This window comes from Puntigrus tetrazona, chromosome 4, assembly GCF_018831695.1.
Source record: "Puntigrus tetrazona isolate hp1 chromosome 4, ASM1883169v1, whole genome shotgun sequence".
NCBI classification, from domain to species: domain Eukaryota; kingdom Metazoa; phylum Chordata; class Actinopteri; order Cypriniformes; family Cyprinidae; genus Puntigrus; species Puntigrus tetrazona.
The window spans coordinates 21,069,716-21,088,328 of record NC_056702.1 but is presented as its reverse complement, the minus strand read 5'-3'; the positions used below and the strand labels follow the sequence as shown (position 1 = coordinate 21,088,328).

The following is an 18,613-nucleotide window of genomic DNA, read 5'->3' as shown; positions in this document are numbered from 1 at the left end:
GTGCCGTCATTACAAGTTGGCAACAGAGAAGATGGGTTTAATGTCGTACATCTTTTGATGGTGAGATGTGGCTGTGACATTAAAGTGGACATGACGGCTAAATGTCTTGCTGGTGATAGAAATGACATTTTTGTTTCAGTTAATAGTGCGTCGACTGAGTGTGGGACCAATAGTGTGAGTTTATGAAACAACACTACTTCAGCTGTTGCCTGGACTGCTAGGGCTGCTGCACATACAGCTCTCACACAAGGTGGAAGTGCACAAGCCACTGGATCTAGCCTCTTAGAGTAGTAAGCTACTGGTTTGTTCTTTCCCCTGACTCCTGTGTCAGCACTGACGTCATAAATTTGTCTTTGCAGTCTACTGTCTGATTAAATGGTTTGGAATAATCAGGTAAACTCAACACTGTGGATTGAATCCAGCTAATCTTATCTTTCATGGCTGTAGGAATGCCATAAATCATGTCTAACAGGGGCTGTGTTAGTATGGCATAGTCTGCAATCCATTGTCTGCAGTAGTTACACAAACCTAAAAATTGCAACATCTGTTGCTTTGTCTCGGTTTTGGTGCTAGCTGTATAGCCTCTTTTCTGCTATCAGTTAGGGCTCTACCTAGCGGGGTTATTTTGTGACCTAAAAATACCACTTCCTGTTTTGCCCATTGCAGTTTGGCTAAAGAAGCTTTGTTCCCTGTCGCTGCTAAATGCTGAAACACTTTTACAGCAGCTTCTTTGTTGTGCTCTTGTGTGTCTGAGGCAATCAATACGTCATCGACATAAACTAAAACCTGACTGTGGGTTGGAACTGCGAGGGGTGACAGACAGCTCATTAGTTCTGATGAAAAGATTGTCGGGCTATCAACAAATCCCTGAGGAAGGCGGGTGTAAGTGTATTTTTTACATTTGTAAGTAAACCCAAACCACCCCTGTGAGTCTTTATGTACTGGTATGGAGAAAAATGCATTGCTTAAATCCACTACCGTAAACCATTTCATTTCAGGTTTTAACTGATTCAACAATGTGTGTGGATCTGGCACACAGGGGGCCCTGCTCTCTACAGCTTGATTTACAGCTCTTAAATCTTGAATCATCCTCCAGCTCTGGGAGTCTGCTTTCTTGACAGGAAAAATCGGCGTGTTACAGTGGGCCTCGGGGGCTTCAACTATTATACCTGCCTTTATCATTTCTTCAATAACTGGTTTTATGCCTTCCTGTGCATCTGGCTTAAGGGGATATTGCTTTATGCGGGGCCTATAGTTTGTTTTTGGCTTTATAACCACGGGTGATGCTGTTGTCATTAACCCTACGTCTGTCTTCCCTCTTGACCAAAATTTTTCTGGCACTGCTTTGAGAAAGGGATCTATCTCAACAGCGGCTAAAGAATGTCATATTGTGTCTTCAGTCAAATGGGCTCTGGGGTAAGTGTACACATCCAGTTCACTGTTTTGGAATAGAGAGAGCGCCTCTCATTCACTTCCCACCCATCCCCATTGTCTGACCATCTGTCTAGCTGTCCTTGCTCTATCAGTTTTGGCAACACTTCCCACTTCATCTTATCTGTTTTAGACAAAGATACATGTGGCGGTCTGCCTTGACCTTCAAAAAGTCGCTGTGCCTCGCTGTAAAGTTTCACAGAGCAAACAGCATTTCCTTTTCTGTCTGTGTATAGTGTGCTCAATGTCACGTGTTGAGGGCCTAGCCTCGAAAATATTTCTGAGTAGGCTGGGTCGGGCCCTTGGTCTCACTTGTAATACATAGTCACATGCAGGTCACTTTCAGTTTTAACTTCTGTCTTTGGGGTGTTGGTTCTGGCACTTCCTCATCCTTCCCTATAGCAACCATGCCTTCCTTTTCCTAGTGCCTGTTTGGAGATTTGAAGTGGGGACATGAGATCCCTACCCAGGAGGTTTACTGGACAATCCCTGTCCATGTCTGGCATAATTCATTATGCTATTTACTGAGTCTGTGGACCAGTTTATATTATATTTTTTGATGTAGTTTGCCAACTGAGGATTGAATCCTGAAAGGAGTGGTTGTTTTAATTGCTGTTGGTATGGACTAGCCTCCACGACACTATACTGAACCCCACTGTTCCTAAAACTTCTTCCAGACGTGCTCTGTATTCCTGTACATCTTCTCCATCTTTCTGTGTACACTGGGATATATTAGAGTAATCTGGGCGTGTTCCAAGGGTGTTTCTAATTCTTTCTGTCAATTGCTCTACTGCATTTCGCATGCCTCTCCATCATGAGCTAACGGATCATTATTCCTATCTAGACCCGTGAAATTATCCTAACCAGGCCATATTTGTATTTAAGAGCCAATCTACTAACTCTGTCAACCTCTTGGCCATTTAAACGACACGTGCGTATCAGTTGGTTAAAATTCTCTATCCATGCAGCGGTATTTTCAAGTGGACCAAGTGCGTTTGCTGCCTCTTTAACTTCTTGGTCTGACCAGGGCGATACACATTAAGGTATCTATTGCGATCGTCCTCTACACCATAATGTGGATTTGCCACTTGGATGGCTGGAAAAACAGAATCTGAATCTGATGAAAGGTGTGAGGAGTTCAAGGGTCTTTTTATGCTCTTTTTCTTCCTTAATTCTCTCTATCAGAGCAACTGCTTCAGCATAAGGTGTATTTCGTCTAGTCTGAGGGGACTGAATTCAGTTATCTTGGATCGGTCATGTTTTTCTGTCTCTTTCCCTTTTACTCGCACTTGCTCTTTGTGCTGCCTGCTCTCTCGGCTCCTCTCGCTGAGCTGCTGCAGCCGTCTTCTGGCCTCTAGCTGCTCTCTCTACTCTTAACTTTTCTTGCCTATACAATGCCTCTGGTCTCCCAACATAATCTGCTGGATCCTCTTCTTTTGCACTGCAACCAATCTTTCTAGTTTCTGTCTTTTTCTCTTCGACTTCCACCTGTCTTTTATCAGCCTGCTCTTGCCACTTCGTCGCTTCAATCAATTGAAGTTTCAACAAATCAACCTTTTTTCCTTGGCTAAGGATAAATCAACCTTTATTTTGTTTATTAAGAGAAGCGCAGTCCCTTTTGACTAATTTACCACTGAAATCATATTTTTATTCCACTCATTGAGATATCGCACACTGTCTGCGAATATGTATGCATAAACTTTGGATCTCCCATCAATTTACTATTTTCTGCACCCATTTTTGCTTTTTGGTAAGAGTCAGGATTAGTCACACGGGCTGATCAGATCGTCCACTGCACCAAGCTTCTACAGACACTAATTTGTCTCTATACAGCCGTCTGAACAAACCAACTTTTCAATTTTGACGCAAACCCAATATAAATTTTATGTTTGAATAACACAACTCCCCTTCTAGTGGGGAGAAATATCAGTTGTGTTATTCCTAAACCACAACAACCACCTTATTCGTAAATCCTAGTGATTCACAATGACTTTCATACAACACATTCATACCATTCATACTCTGCGCTCTTAGAACAACTTTTTGTCGACAAACCAATGTCCCAGACTATTGGTGACAGAATTCGTCTGTCGAGATTACTGTGCTTCCAAAGCAGCTAGTAATCTTGGCTTCACTGTCGATACAGATCCTTCACCTTAACAGGCAAACACTGGCTACGAACTCGAGCCGGTACCTATTATACTGCAGTCTCATAGACACACTTCACCCATAAAAGAAACAATACCGGTATATCACCTGATCAGTGCGCGTTGAGTTGTCCTTCCAACGGCTCCCGTCAGACAGCTCGGAGAAGTTGATTTTTCCAGACGAAGAATCACCGACCCCCCTCGAATTCACGCGGGTGGATTTTTGCAGGCAGCTACTGCCTGGCTCTGGATCCAGAGACTATCTCTCAGCTCCTCTTCGTCCTCTCCTCCTCCGCTCTGTCGTGTTGGGATCCGGCTCGAAGGACCAAGTAAATGTTGAGACTATTTCACTCAAACGGCTCTTTACCAGGAAGGATCAACTCAAAGCGAAATAAAACACAAGACAAGTTTTTAGATTTTTAGCTTGCAAGGATTGCGCTGTCGATTGCAAGCGGGAGAGAAGCAGGTTTCTCCTTAACCTCCCTTTTGCCTCCCTGCTTTGCCTCCGAAGCTCAGGTTGCAAGTTGCTTTATTTATAGAGGAAAAGACAAGATACAGTAAATGAAAACAATTGGCAACCTTCTCTCGTGCGTCAGAATCTTCACTCCTTCAGATTCTTCCGGTGACCCTATCAGTATTATACGGAGGCCATGTTATGACCAAGAATCAAACTGAAACTAAAAGGGCCACAGGTGCATAACTGTCAACATTTAACTCAACATTCCGTTCTCACCAAGCGGACAAAGCCTGGCACCAGATGGATACTGAAACTGAAGGATCAAAGGAGCATAATGTCAATACATAACCCTAACAATTATCAAGAACAACTTACCAAGCTACAGTCCATCAATGAACACCTTACGCATTATATCCACTCTCTTCCGACTCCAACCACAACGGTAAGCTTTACTCTACCTACCAAGTTTAATGGCTCAGCTAACCAATGTAGGGCTTCGTTCACCAAGTTAAGTTATATCTCAGCCACCAAGAGGATAAGTTTGAGTGTGAGGAGAATTGTGATTTTATAATGTCGTTGCTAACTGGCAGAGCAGTAGATTGGGCGGTAGCTGTTTGGGAGTCCACTGAGATATACTGTGGAGTATTTTCTGCAACAAATTTGAAAGTTTTTGATTATCCAGCCGAAGGAAAGGATATATCCACTCAACTCCTGCAGATAACCCAGGGCGAATGCTCAGCTGCCCATCTCTCTCACTGCTGCTGGTAGTAGACCTTCTCTTTAAGGACAAGGTCAGGTTTGAGTCCTCGTGTGAACTTCCTCCACCACTCTGGTGACCTCTAATCCTGTAATAGAGAGGAGCCCCTTGCCAGTAGAGAGGACTGAAGGACCACCGAATACCAGACCCTCTCCGGCAGCAGCGAGGACTCTATTATTATTTATTATCTATTATTATTATTAATAAAATTATTATTATTAATGCATAGATTCAGCTTCTGTTTCTTTCTAAATACATTCCTTCATGAAGATATGAAGATGTGCACTCTTTATTCTTTTTGTTTTATCAACTTTACTTACTATCAGCCACTGTCTTATCCTGACCTGAGTCGGTCTTCTTGACTAGAAAGGCAACCAGCCCCAGCGCCTTAAAAAAATTTCAGCTGTAGACTGCAACAATAAAAACACTAATGAGATGCTGACTACACAAGATTGAGACCCAGAAATCTTTTGATTGGTCCATTTTGAGCAGTTGTTTCTCATTTATATCATACGTCGGCAAACATGCATGTTTGTGATTGGTCATGCAGTTCTCGCGTAGTGCTTCATTGTAGTAAAAGGAAACGAGAAAAAGCGTTGTGTGTGATTTTGTTATTTAATATAACCCTTAACATGTACAAACTGCATAAAATGCACACCATCCTTGTTTTAGTGTAGTTATAAACATGGTTGTTCACTACATCAACTGTTCTTTGATGTGTGAAAGAGAGTTATATCTGTATCTCGGGTTAATTGATTCTGAGCACATGCTTAGCATAAATGTGCCGTGATTTGGCGTTCGCTGGTGAGGCTGAGACGACCAATAAAGAGTGTTTATATGAATAAAAAAATAGGCTTTAAAATACATCCTGTGTCTCTTTACCTGTGTCTCTTTACAACTGCCTTCATCTTTCGGTCGAAATGCTAAATATATTTTAAAATAAACTTCTCTCAGTAGTCTCTATAACAATATAGCATGTGTTTTTCTCATCTGGCGTAAACTCATTGTAAGATATCGGAGAGCAATAATTTATCATGAACTTTATGCAGATTTTTTTCTGGATCTGATAACGAATTTCCACAACAGGACTCTATGTACATCACAATAACTGCAAAGTACTTCTAGGGTGCTAAAATTCTGCACAGTAGCCACCAATGCACCATGACCCCTAATGGTCACCTATTTTACAACAGCTATTTGTTTTGCTAGAACCACATGATGAGAAGTGGTCTTAAATTCCATATTCTTAAAGCTGTTTCAGGTCTGAGAGCATTCTAGAAAACTTTATTTCCAAGGATTTAAAGTTGTACACTATGCTGTCAATGTCAAAACGATAAAATGGTTTGAAGTTTATTTTTACTGGTTATAATTACTGGTCGTGGGGCAGTTTTTTCTTCACTGTAGTCTGTGAATCCACAAAAGTTACTGATCGAACTTATGACAAAAACGTGTTCAAAATCAAGTTGTGTGAGGGAGCGTATACAGTCAGCAGGAGCAATCTATAGATTAAACCAGCAAAATGTGATGAAATCACGCTTGGGAACTGGTGCTATTCACAAAGAACAGGGAAAGACTTGCCAAACCCAGTGAAGAAACTCATTGTGAAAGTGATATCTCATTACAGGGTGTCACACCCCAGGACCTTCTTCTTGTGTTTTTCATTCCCTGTGTCTTCTCTGTAACCTAGTTCCTGTGTAAACGCATTGTTAAATTATGTTCATCACAGACTTAATTTGATTATTTATTTATAAAAACCCACTGGGAAATCTTGAGGGCACCAGCAGAGAATAAGGCTTTATTACTGTGTGCATGTGAATTGTTTTTTCGTGAAGAAGAATGTGTTGTTTTTATGTATTCAAAAAAAACGTGTACCAAATTAAAACTGAATGTACGAATGGTGTAATCTGCCAAACTGTTACGCCAAGCCAAGTTTTTTGATCTGACCCCTTCTTGTTTTTGGATTTTGCCATTGCCTTGCGTCTGATATACCTGTTTGCTGCCTGCTTTGACTTGCCTTCATTGAATAAAAGCCTGCAAATGGATCCGACCGCCTCAGACCACTCATTTGTGACAGAATGCTACATCAAACCAGGATCCAGCAGCTTTTCACCTGAACCATGGCCAGGTATGTGCCTCGCGATGCCATTACTAACTCTCAAGCAGGGCACGCTTGAGGACTACAGCCAGGAATATCTAGACCTGGCTTAACTCTCAGACTTGCTGGACTGTTTATTGATAGAATTCTTTTGTTAGGGCATAAATCAACCACTCAAGATGGAACTTGCTTGTGAAATATCACCCCGTTCCTTCCTGCTCCGCCCTGTAGGCTCTCTGCTCCGCACAGTATGGCTGTAATCCTCTGATTCACATGTCTTCGTCTAGTTTTAACTTGCTCTGTAAAAGTAAAAAGTTTCAGAGCTGTACAATACAACACTGTTCAGAGGGCGAAGAAGAAAGATCCGCACATGATCTGAAGTGAGTGCTTCATCTTTCTTTGGTTGTTCTTATTGTTACTTTTGTTTATCTGAGACTTTGATACTGTGGTGAAGTAAGTTTGATGATTTTATTATTTAAACTTATGTAACAATCAACAGATGATGCAGTGTTTCTGTGGAAGAGAATTACAGAAAGCTGCATGTTTTCATATTGTTGTCACGGTGTGCTCTTGAATAATGAGTCTAATTTCTCACAGTATGTTTTGTCGTGCGCTCTATCAATCAGTAGCTTCATGCTGTCTGCTTACAGTTTTGATGTAGTAGTGCATCAGTAGGTCTGAATTTCAAACTCTATAAAAGAGCAAGCAGCATTTCTACTCTATTTCATTAACATGTGTGCAACGTTGTTGTCAAAAGTACATGACTAGCATTTAAATTTTTTTCGCATCTCATTTTCAAAATGTGATGAAGTACTGTTGTTAGTTACTCTCATCTCAAGTCTGAAAAACTGGCTTCATTACCTTTCTTAAATTGTTCTTTTTTATGTTCTGAAGAAAATTTCCACTGCTGAGTCCTATAAAAATGCATAATTGAATGTTTCAGAACTTCCGATCAAGACCCAGCTAACTGGAGAAACGAGAAATATCTGCTTCATCTTTATTCATGGTAAATAATATTACTTCATTAGATACCAAAACATGGATTTAAAAGTGTCATGCACTGTACTGATTCCATCCCCTGCAGTATCAAACAGCAGTAAGATTATTATTTATGACCTTTTGTTTGTTTGTTTGTTAGGTTTTCAGATTTGATTTATTAATATAGCTCTATTCACAGCTTCATAATCATAAGATTTGAGCACTTAGGTCCACATGTTAAAGAGTGGAAGTTCTTCAAATATTTTCTTTTTTCTTGACCTGCAGCCATGAGTTGAAGGATGATGGCGTTTGTTAAAGAGCTGCTCGTGGATTCACTGAAGGAGCTGGTACAAGCTGAACTGAAGGAGTTTCATTGGCGCTTAATGAATGCATATCATAAGCATATCTCAAAGTCTGAAATGGAGAAGGCAGATGTATTAGACACAGTAGATAAGATGGTGGTGTGTTTTGGACCAGATGAAGCTGTGAAGGTCACGGTAGACATCCTGAGAAAGATGAACCAAAATGATCTGGTTGATCAGTTGGTGAAAGAACACAAACAAGGTAACGTTTACTTCACTGTTACTGTAACATTAAAATATTTTAAAGTGAAACCTCTTTTCCTCTCTACTGTAGTGATATATTTGTGATAAATGTTTCCCAGTGAGTAATTCTCTTTCTCTTACAGCTCAGACTGGGGACAATGTGAATATATCTGTTGAGGTTGGAGGTAATTTACAACATATCTGGAGTAAATATTCATCACTATAAATAGATAAACAAGTCTATAAATAGTAACAAGAAAATATATTGCAAGCAGCAATTCCAGTGACTTTCAAATAAGATTTTATATAAATAAAGTAAAGAAAACAGTGTTCCTCCAGTGCAAAAACAGATATAGAAAACATATAAAACATATTTAGACATTATAAGACTGAAACTAAGTTGTTAATGATGGAGTGTGATGTTTTCAGAAATATGAATTTAGTTTTTTGTAACAGTTATTAACAATGATGATCATGCCGTTTATTTTTTTCCTTTCAATATTATTTATGCTTATTACAGAGCTGCAAAACTTTTTGGAAACTCACAAAACAAACATGAAGGAGAAAACAGAATATATTTTTGAGGGCAACAAAGACAATGAAGCACAACTCAAGGCTGTTTACACTGAACTGTTCATCACAGAGGGAGATATGAAAGATGTTAATCACGAACATGAGATTCTGAAGATTGATGATGCCTTCAAGAACAAAAAAACACAGAACAAACCAATCAGATATAATGATATATTTACTGAACTGAGGAAAAACAATGACAAAAAGATTGTGCTGACTAAAGGAGTCGCTGGAATTGGAAAAACAGTCTCCGTGCACAGGTTCATCCTGGACTGGGCAGAAGGAGAATCTAACCAGGATATACACTGTGTGTTCCTGCTTTCATTCAGAGAGATTAACTTAATGACAAATGAAGATTTCAGTCTTCATGAGCTTCTGCTGGAATTTTATCCTGAACTGAAGGACTTGGAGAAATCAAAGCTATATACAGAATGTAAGCTAGCATTTATATTTGATGGACTTGACGAGAGTCGCCTGCCTCTAAATTTTAAAAGTAGATCACTGAACACTGTTGAGAAAAAAGCATATGTGGATGTGCTCTTTACAAGTCTGGTCAAAGGGACTCTGCTTCCATCAGCACTTGTCTGGGTGACATCACGACCAGCAGCAGCCAATCAGATTCCTCCACGGTATGTGGGTTTATTCACAGAAGTGCAAGGATTCACTGACCAGCAGAAAGAGGAGTACTTCAGAAAGAGATTCACAGATGAGAGTCTGTCCACCAGAATCATTTCACACATTAAGACGTCTCGTAGTCTCTACATCATGTGCCACGTTCCGGTGTTCTGCTGGATCACAGCCACAGTACTTCAGGATATTCTCACTGAGAACAATGAAGAGAACATCAGCACAACACTCACTGAAATGTACATTCACTTCCTGCTGATACAGACGGACATGAAGAACCAGAAATATGATGAACAAGAAGAAAGAGAATGTATAGAGTGCTTACAATTAAATAAAGAGATTATTTTAAAGTTAGCTAAATTAGCATTTGAACAACTAAAGAAGGAAAACATTGTGTTCTATAAGGAAGATCTAAAAGCATGTGATATTGATGTGAGTAAAGACACTGAGCCCACAGGAATGATTGCTGAGATCTTCAGAAGGGAACACAGACTTCATGGAGCAAAGGTCTTCTGCTTTGTGCATCTGAGTGTTCAAGAGTTTCTCGCTGCATTGCATGTGTTCATCTGCTATCTGAACAAGAACATGCAGGAGCTTCAGTTTTTCTTTGATGGGCCAGAAGAAAATGTGACATTAGAAAAGTTACTGCAGAAGGCCATTGATAAAGCCATGGAGAGTCAGATAGGACATCTGGACCTGTTCCTGCGTTTTCTGATGGGAATTGCACTGGAATCCAGTCAAAACCTGCTCAAAGGCCTGATCACACATGCTGAAGACACCACAAAGATCATCATAAACATAAGTGAATACATGAAAAAAAAACAAAACGAGTACATTATTTCAGATGAAGCTCTAGTAAACTTATTGTACTGCTTACTTGAGCTCAAAGATAACTCATTAAATGAAGAAATCCAGAAATACCTCAGTTCAGATGAACATCCAGGAAGAGATCTCTCATCTTCAATGTGTACAGTGCTGACCAACATACTGTTGATGTCAGAGAAGGTGCTGGATGAGTTCAACCCAAAGAGGTTCACATCAGAACAATCAGACTACAAGAGACTCATTCCAGCTGTGAGATGCTGCAGAAAAGCCCTGTGAGTAATTTTACTGTCTGCTCTTCAAACATTTTTTTCTATATTACTAAACAATTATCTCACAATAGGTTGAATTTTTTGATTCTGAAGTACATAAAACCCCCTGAAAATAATGAAAATAAAACATGCTGTTTTTTGGCAGATTTGACGGCTGTGGTTTTGATGAAACATGCTGTGAAACTGTGTCTTCTGCTCTACAATCATCAAATTCTCATCTGATAGAGCTGGACCTGAGCAGCAATCACCTGCAGGATTCAGGAGTGAAGCTGATTTATGATGGACTGAAGAGTTCACACTGTCGACTGAACATACTGAGGTTTGACATATTCACTGAATCAAATCAAATATGTGGTTAAATATATGCTTCTATAACTAAGAGGGTCTTTCACCTGTCTATACTGTGAGTGTGTCATAGTATGATTGGATCCTGGAATTTTGTAATGCAGTTTTCAAATTGTGATTTTTCATAAGCATATGTTCAGGTACCAAAAGGCACTCAATGACTTCATTGAACAGTTTGTTTGTTCAAAAAAATTTAATAATTTGAACAGTTTCATGTTAATTTAAAAACTAGTTCCCTTTCCTTATGGATTTGATTAAAAGTATAACATGACCTTCATGAACCACTTTTCTTCTGTCTACATGGCATCAATAAGTTCTGTCATCCAGAAACATGGCTTTTCGTATCACTGCTGTACTTTTCATGTCACTCAATTCCATGCTCACATGTCAGCATGTCTAACAGACATGTCATGCTGGATCAAGGACCAACAAGAACTGCTTGTGGTTTCAATAAACCAATAATTTCATCACAGTTGCACCATGCAGTTAGACTTATCAACCATAACTCCTTCAAAACAGCTAGAAATCTTGGAATCATTGGAATGAACAGCTGACTGTCTCAAATCACATTGCTTGGTTCTACACATTTGCTTTATACAAATTCAGGATTTTTCTTTCAGAACATGTTTCACAACTCCTTGTTCATCCATCTTTTTTGGATTCTCCTCGCAGGCTTTGTGGCTGTAGTCTCACTTCTCAGTCCTGTGAAAGATTGTCATTATCCCTACAATCATCAAACTCTGTCCTGAGAGAGCTGGACCTGAGTAACAATGACCTGCAGGACTCAGGAGTAAAGCTTCTGTATGATGGACTGAAGAGTCCAAACTCTAAGATGGAGATTTTAAGGTTTGAGTTTCAAATATTAATTAATTTACTTATTAAAAAAACACACACCGTTAAGGACTGTAAGTACTTTGTTCATCTTTGTTCAGATTTTCCACATGTAATCTCACTGCGCAGTCTTGTGGGAGTTTGTCATCAGTTTTAGAATCATCAAACTCTGTCCTGAAAGAGCTGGACCTGAGTAACAATGACTTGCAGGACTCAGGAGTAAAGCTTCTTTCTGATGGACTGAAGAGTCCAAACTGTAAGCTGGAGATACTGAGGTAATTTGTTCTGTAAAGTACAATTTAAGTAAATGCTACCACAATAAATGACTATTAAATTGTGTAAACAAATGTTTATTCTGCTCTCAATGCAATGCCAGAACAAGAGACAAAAACATGCAGTGTTTATGTTTATACAGTTGTTTGTAGATGTGGATTGCAATAGCAAATAATAGATTGAAATCAACTATCAACACTATCTAACAGCTGTGGGCAGGATGCTCTTAGCATCTTAGCTTTAACTAATTAACATGGCTCTGTCGAGTAAAGAAATGCATGATTATTCACATATTCAATTAGGGCTGGCGCTAGCTATAGGTAGAGATTGCCTAGGGAAAGGGTCGGCAAGTTAGTTCAACATCGGGCCAAAACATAGTCAAAGTATAATCATTTTGGTGCAAATCTCTCTTCTGAGTTGGGTGGATTAGGACATTTAGAATTTTTTTTTGTTTTGTTTTTTTAATGTAGACTTTATATTATTTCCTTTTATTACTTTGTTGATTTCAGGAACAGTACTATTATTGTTTGTTTGAAAAGATATAATGCTTTAATTTTGCATTTGAATGCAAAATGTCTAATGATTTGTGACAATTTTTTTACTGATTTACTGATAATGCTAAGCACAAAGTTTTTTTTTTATTTTTTTATTTATTTTTATTATTATTATTTTTTGTGACCAAACGTTGATCAATTGCTGTTGCATGTTTTGTAGGTTTTCTGGCTGTATGGTGACAGAGAAAGGCTGTTATTATGTGTCTTCAGCTTTGACTTCAAACCCCTCACATCTGAGAGAGCTGGATCTGAGCTACAATCACCCAGGAGATTCAGGAGTCAAGCTGCTCTCTGAAAAACTGGAGGTCCACTGAACAAACTCAAGTATGTCCAGCAGGAGGTTTTGTTTTCAGTGTTTCTTATATGAGTCTAGGTTTTTCTGTATGATTCAACAATATAAAGTATTAAAGGAATATGCAAATTTAACCTCTTCAACTCTTCACCCCATGCCGGATCTGCCAAGCCCCTTGTGCCAGCAACTTGCTCCATTCATAATTGGGTCACGTTGGATTGTAAACAATTACAATAATAATTAGGAATTATTCCACCCATGTGTTAAAATTGGTATGCAAAAATGCTTCAGAGCTCATGGGGTAAAATACAGGCTCATTGTACAACTCCCCTAGAGTTGAACTGTTTAGTTTTACTGTTTTCGAATCCCCTCTAGGTGTGGTGGTAGCTCTTTTAGAGGTAGCTTAGAACAGTTCCTTGAGTCTGATCTGACAATTAGAATCATGCTAACAATGACCAAAGAATTTTGATATTTCTCATGTTTAAAACTTCACTCTATAGTTACATTTGTGTGTCTAACTCCGGAAAATGAAAATTTGCTGTTGTGGCACCTTTGTGAACAAGCACATAAACTTACATAGAATGACATTCTAGAAGAATCTCGGTTTCTACTCCTAAACAATGAGTGATAAAACTGATCAGCGATCATCTGATGATGCCTGGGCGTCCTGACGGCCTCCTTCATAGGTCTGGTCTTGTCTCTGAGGCAACAAAACTGCTAAAAACTAACTCGGTCAACACTGAACACAGAACCTTTTTGTTGTCAGAGACCATTAATGGACCAGATGTGCAATGCAACTTTAACCTAAGCTTTTGCACAAGCGTCTGATTTACAAACTCGATTGTTCACCGGGAGGCTCCCCAGACCTCCCCAGTGGAAACCTGTCCAACCATAGAACATTCCGGGCAAAGCATTCCTTGCTGTGTACAACAATGAGACACATTTAAACTTGTCAGGACTTCTAAGAAAGACAATCATAATACTAAGCTGTCTCATAATAAGCTGTCTTCCAGTCATCTCCTTTTTAGATTGTAAGTACTACGGTACAGTAGTAGTGAATAAGTTGGTCCAAGTTTAGTGAATAAGTTGGCTCCATGTAGGTGCTCTAGGTCTGCGGGGATGAGTGGTAACGCATAACGGAACTTGACAGTTATTTGGTTAAGTGATCGGTAGTCAGTGCAGGGTCATAAACCTCCATCTTTTTTGGCCACAAAGAAGCCATCATCTGAAATAGCAGAAAGTCTTCTGTAAGGTGTAGTTAAGGGTTAGTGTAGTGTGATAGCTTGTATAATTTATACAGTATAAAACTGTTATGCCCATAATTCACAAAAAACAAATGTGTGTGTGCGCACTGGAAAAAAAGGTGTTTTATTACTTATAAATTAATTTGTCTTGTTTCCACATTTTTTGTTATTCTTATGAAAAAAAATCTTATATTTTTCTTTATATTATTCTTATATTTTTCATAATTCTTTATTCAAGAAGGATTTTCTAATATGCCAATGGGCTAAGCAAAATAATCTTATTTTAAACAAAAACTGTTATTTTTACTTGCCTCTTTATCAGAAGTAAGCAACTGAGTTTTTTTTTCCAAGAAAACAGTTTTTTTTTTTTACTTATAAAATCCTACTGGGTTTTAAGCATTTTGTGATATTTTAATCTTTTATTGACTGACTGTGTCTTTGTGTGTTTTCTAGAGTTGATCATGGAGGAGAATCCAGGATTACAGCAGGACTCAAGAAATGTACGTCTACACACACACACGGCTATTTTAGTGATTGTTCTTGTGTTCTAAATGTTTCTGTTCTTGTGTTCAGATGCATGTTTTCTCACACTGGATCCAAACACAGCGCACACTGATCTCCGTCTGTCTGAGGAGAACAGAAAGGTGACGTATGTGCTTGAGTCTCAGTCATATCCTGATCATCCAGAGAGATTTAATGATGTTTATCAGGTGTTGTGTAGAGAGAGTGTGTGTGGACGCTGTTACTGGGAGATCGAGTGGAGTGGAGGTGTGTCTATATCAGTGTCATATAAGAGCATCAGCAGGAAGGGAGGTGATGACTGTGTGTTTGGAAATAATGATCAGTCCTGGAGTTTGGACTGCTCTCCTGACGGTTACTCATACAGACACAATAACAGAGAGATTAATTTCCCTGTACAGCCCATCATCATCATCAGAAGAAGAAGATCAGGAGTGTCTGATAATATCAGAAGAACAGGAGTGTATGGTAATATCGCTAGAGTAGGAGTGTATGTGGATGAGTTCGCAGGAACTCTGTCCTTCTTCAGCGTCTCTGACTCAATGAGACTCATCCACACAGTCCAGACCACATTCACTCAGACACTCTGTCCTGGGTTTACCGTTTATTATGGATCATCTGTGAAACTGTGTTGATGAATCAGAAGAGACTGATGAGATTCTACCCAGAATGCTTTGAGCTGTGTAATGAAACAGTAATGGTGAGATATTATGAGCCTCTTCATGACATTAATACCGCAGCACAAAAGTGATATATAAATAGATATAAATGCCAAAATAAATGTGTCAGAGATAAAAGGTTACTGGTATCCAACTGCCAGTAATCAAATTAGATTTACTTGACAGTAATAGCTTTACTGTATATTACTATCAGTATCAGTACAGTAGAGTTTATTTTCATTTATTGAAAAATGTTTTACCTGTAAAAATATAAAAATAAACAATTTTAATTGTGGGACAGAACTGCAAACCATCACAACCCCCCCAAAATCATAACAACTCATTAATTTAAATTAGACAGAGGTCCTGAAACACTGCCACACTCTCTAGCATCATTGTCTGCAGTATCGCAAAGATGCCCATGGTGGTCTTCTCAGTGGCACTCTGTAAAAGATCTTCCGTGTCCTAAAGATGAATATGTATTTAACATGTGAACAAGAAATATGTACCTTACTAGTCAAATCATTTTTAGAAAATGGCAGTGCTTACAGTGACCCCAATCTACTATCTTGTCCTATTAAAAGGCATAATGCAAATTATTTTAAAGAAAGGTCCATCATTTGTTATTTTACATTATGTTTAACTTAAGAACTACAAAAATGCTGTTATCCTTATGAAAACTGTTTATTCAAGAGTGCTATTAGTATACTTATTTTAAACTTAAAATAGGAAAGTATACTCTTAGTTTACTTTTTATGTACATCTCAGAAATATGCTTAAAATTACATAAGTATACTTAACTTATACTTAGTATATAATATATTTATTATATACTTTTATATTTATTTATATTTATACTTTATATTATAACTTCCGTACACAATTTCCAAAACACAAGCAAGGAAGAAACATTCTTCCAACAGCATAAAACAGCATCAAAACTCTGACTCTGACTGACAAAAAAATGTTATGGAATAAAATGTTGATCCATGAAGAGAATAATGACGGACAAACTTTGGGCTGTTGATCGACTTCATCTGCATTTTGTTTATCATTATGAATCCATTCCATTCTATTCCATTTTTTAGCTTTTTGTTCAAATATTCGTATAACAACATATATACAAATGAATACCTAGATGTAACCCGTATTAACTGCCGTTAATATGGATTTAAATAAAGGCGTAATCGACATCGCTGATGAAAAATAGCGATGGTCTCTTTAAGAATGAGTGGCAGCAGTGAGTCAAGCCCCGCCTATCTTTTCTTGGTAGAGCTCATCAGAGAGAAAATTCTCGATTCTCTTAGAGTGGGAAGAGGCAGCTACAAGAAGCGATCTCCTAATCCTTCTTTGTAAGTGACTTAATTAGGGAAAAATTATCAGATATTACAGAAATCGTGATTTCTGAAGCTGAAATTCTAATGTGAAAGATTTACAGAACTGCAGAGTTAAAAAGTGCCACAAAAGAACTCCTTGAATATATTTATTTATCCCTTGGTGAGATTGATTTAAATGTCTTGATAAAACTTGATATCTTTAATAGTTGATTGTAAGATAGAAGTAGACCATTTCTATGTTGAACTGTTTTGAGCCAATTTAACGCTGAAACTATTGAAAGTTTATTGTTTTGCCCTGCCCCTCCTCCCTCCCTTGTGAAATCAGAGATCCCTGACGATTCTTGATTCCCGTGTTACATACTATATAATAAGAAATCTGAACACTATTGATTTTCCTCTTTTATTTTTCTCTGTGTATTTGTGTACTCGATCTGCTGAATCCATGCACCTGTGAAATCCAAAAAGAGCAGTTGTTATTACTTACTGTACTTCTACTAATTGTTAATTTTAAATTTTCAAATACAGAAAGTTAAACACAAAAAATGACTTTGTGGATTGTTCACTCACCTGTTGTGCTGTTCTCTTCTCTCCAGTAGCCGTGCCCTTCTTCTGATCCATTGGCCTATTCTAAACGTTACGTGAGTGCAATACACTATATAGTATTCGCTACATAGAGATATAGTAGTAGTATACTACAAGTATGATGTAAAGTTCACTTTAAGAAAACCTATAGGATGCCCAGGTAAAAACAAGTACACTTCCATAATGTAATTAAAGTGCTCTATTTAGGTGCACTAATTTTGTACATAATATACTAAAATGATTCATTAGTACACTTAAGTGTATTATTGTATAAAATATGTTTTTAAATGTGCTACAAGTTGTTAATAAATGCGTTTTTTAAAACAAAGATAGTATGTTAAAATGCAATTTAGTTTATATTCATGGTGTCTCAAAATAGCACAGTTTTTAATGCTTTTATGAATGATAGGATACGTTCCCACCAGGCAATATGAAATTCTTCCAATTTTGTTTTTTCCCCACCTGTGCTCCATTTTCTGGACACTTTTAAATCTAGAGTATGGTTTCAACAATGAGTAGGTCCTGGCATGTATTGTCTAACCCCAAGGAAGTTCAGAATGTCTAAGAATGGTGATCTTTTTCATTATCAACATGGATATTAAACAATTAAGACTTTATCTGCAGCCAGTACTCAGTTAGAAAATCAGTAAATTCAATCTTTAATGAAATCTATGTGGTACATTGGTGGCCTGTATACAGTAACTAGTACAAACATGACTTACCACTAGCACATGCTTCTCTAGATAATGCTATAAATGCAATAAATTAATGTACTCATCTGGTTTTAGCGAGGTTTGTGTCAAACAGCAAATTTAGGTTCTGATCATTAATCAAATCATTTATATTAAGTGTTTTTGCAGAAAACGATCTGATATACAGCAAGCAAAGTTTTATCATTTGCTTACCTGTATTAGAAACATTGATTAACATCAATTAAATTGTTGCATTTAATTTGGTTTGGACGTTTTCTACTTTTCTGCACTTAGTCAAGTATGAGCTCTAAGACTATGTGCCATGTTTCTAGCGTCACCACCACAGGAGGGATGAAGACCATCTTTTTTCAACAGGTCAGGTCTGCCCCAAAGGACTATGTTGTTCTGCGCCACTCCTTGAAAAAGAGAGAGAGGGGGGAACACAGGCAACTGTTCAACACTTGAGAGACAACACAACAAATTAAGAAATTTTGGGACGTAACACCCCCACCCATGAATTACAGATTACCACAGTATGTAATAAAACGTACTCACAAAAACCACTAGAAAACCTGTATGTC

The 18,613-nt window shown here is 38.1% G+C and overlaps 2 protein-coding genes across 2 annotated transcripts in view; both read left to right on the top strand.

Moving 5' to 3' along the window:
• The window catches only part of LOC122342952 (NACHT, LRR and PYD domains-containing protein 3-like), a 924,523-nt gene that overhangs the window by 404,573 nt on the left and 501,337 nt on the right, over positions 1-18,613 (top strand). The window lies entirely within an intron of this gene.
• On the top strand, positions 7,239-16,957 carry LOC122342284 (NACHT, LRR and PYD domains-containing protein 3-like). Its single transcript, XM_043236080.1, has 12 exons — positions 7,239-7,267; positions 7,831-7,893; positions 8,151-8,429; positions 8,554-8,595; positions 8,931-10,707; positions 10,850-11,023; positions 11,722-11,895; positions 11,982-12,155; positions 12,868-12,923; positions 13,013-13,031; positions 14,697-14,743; positions 14,817-16,957. Exons 3-12 carry the CDS (start codon positions 8,165-8,167, stop codon positions 15,395-15,397), a joined length of 3,309 nt encoding a protein of 1,102 aa, XP_043092015.1. The 5' UTR covers positions 7,239-7,267; positions 7,831-7,893; positions 8,151-8,164; the 3' UTR covers positions 15,398-16,957.

Excerpts from the sequence above, each read along its gene's own strand:
- LOC122342284 (XM_043236080.1), top strand. The coding sequence starts at position 8,165 with ATGATGGCGTTTGTTAAAGAGCTGCTCGTGGATTCACTGAAGGAGCTG. Across the intron at positions 12,156-12,867 it reads TGTAAGCTGGAGATACTGAG|GTTTTCTGGCTGTATGGTGA; the intron begins GTAATTTGTTCT and ends CATGTTTTGTAG. Across the intron at positions 14,744-14,816 it reads TACAGCAGGACTCAAGAAAT|ATGCATGTTTTCTCACACTG; the intron begins GTACGTCTACAC and ends TCTTGTGTTCAG.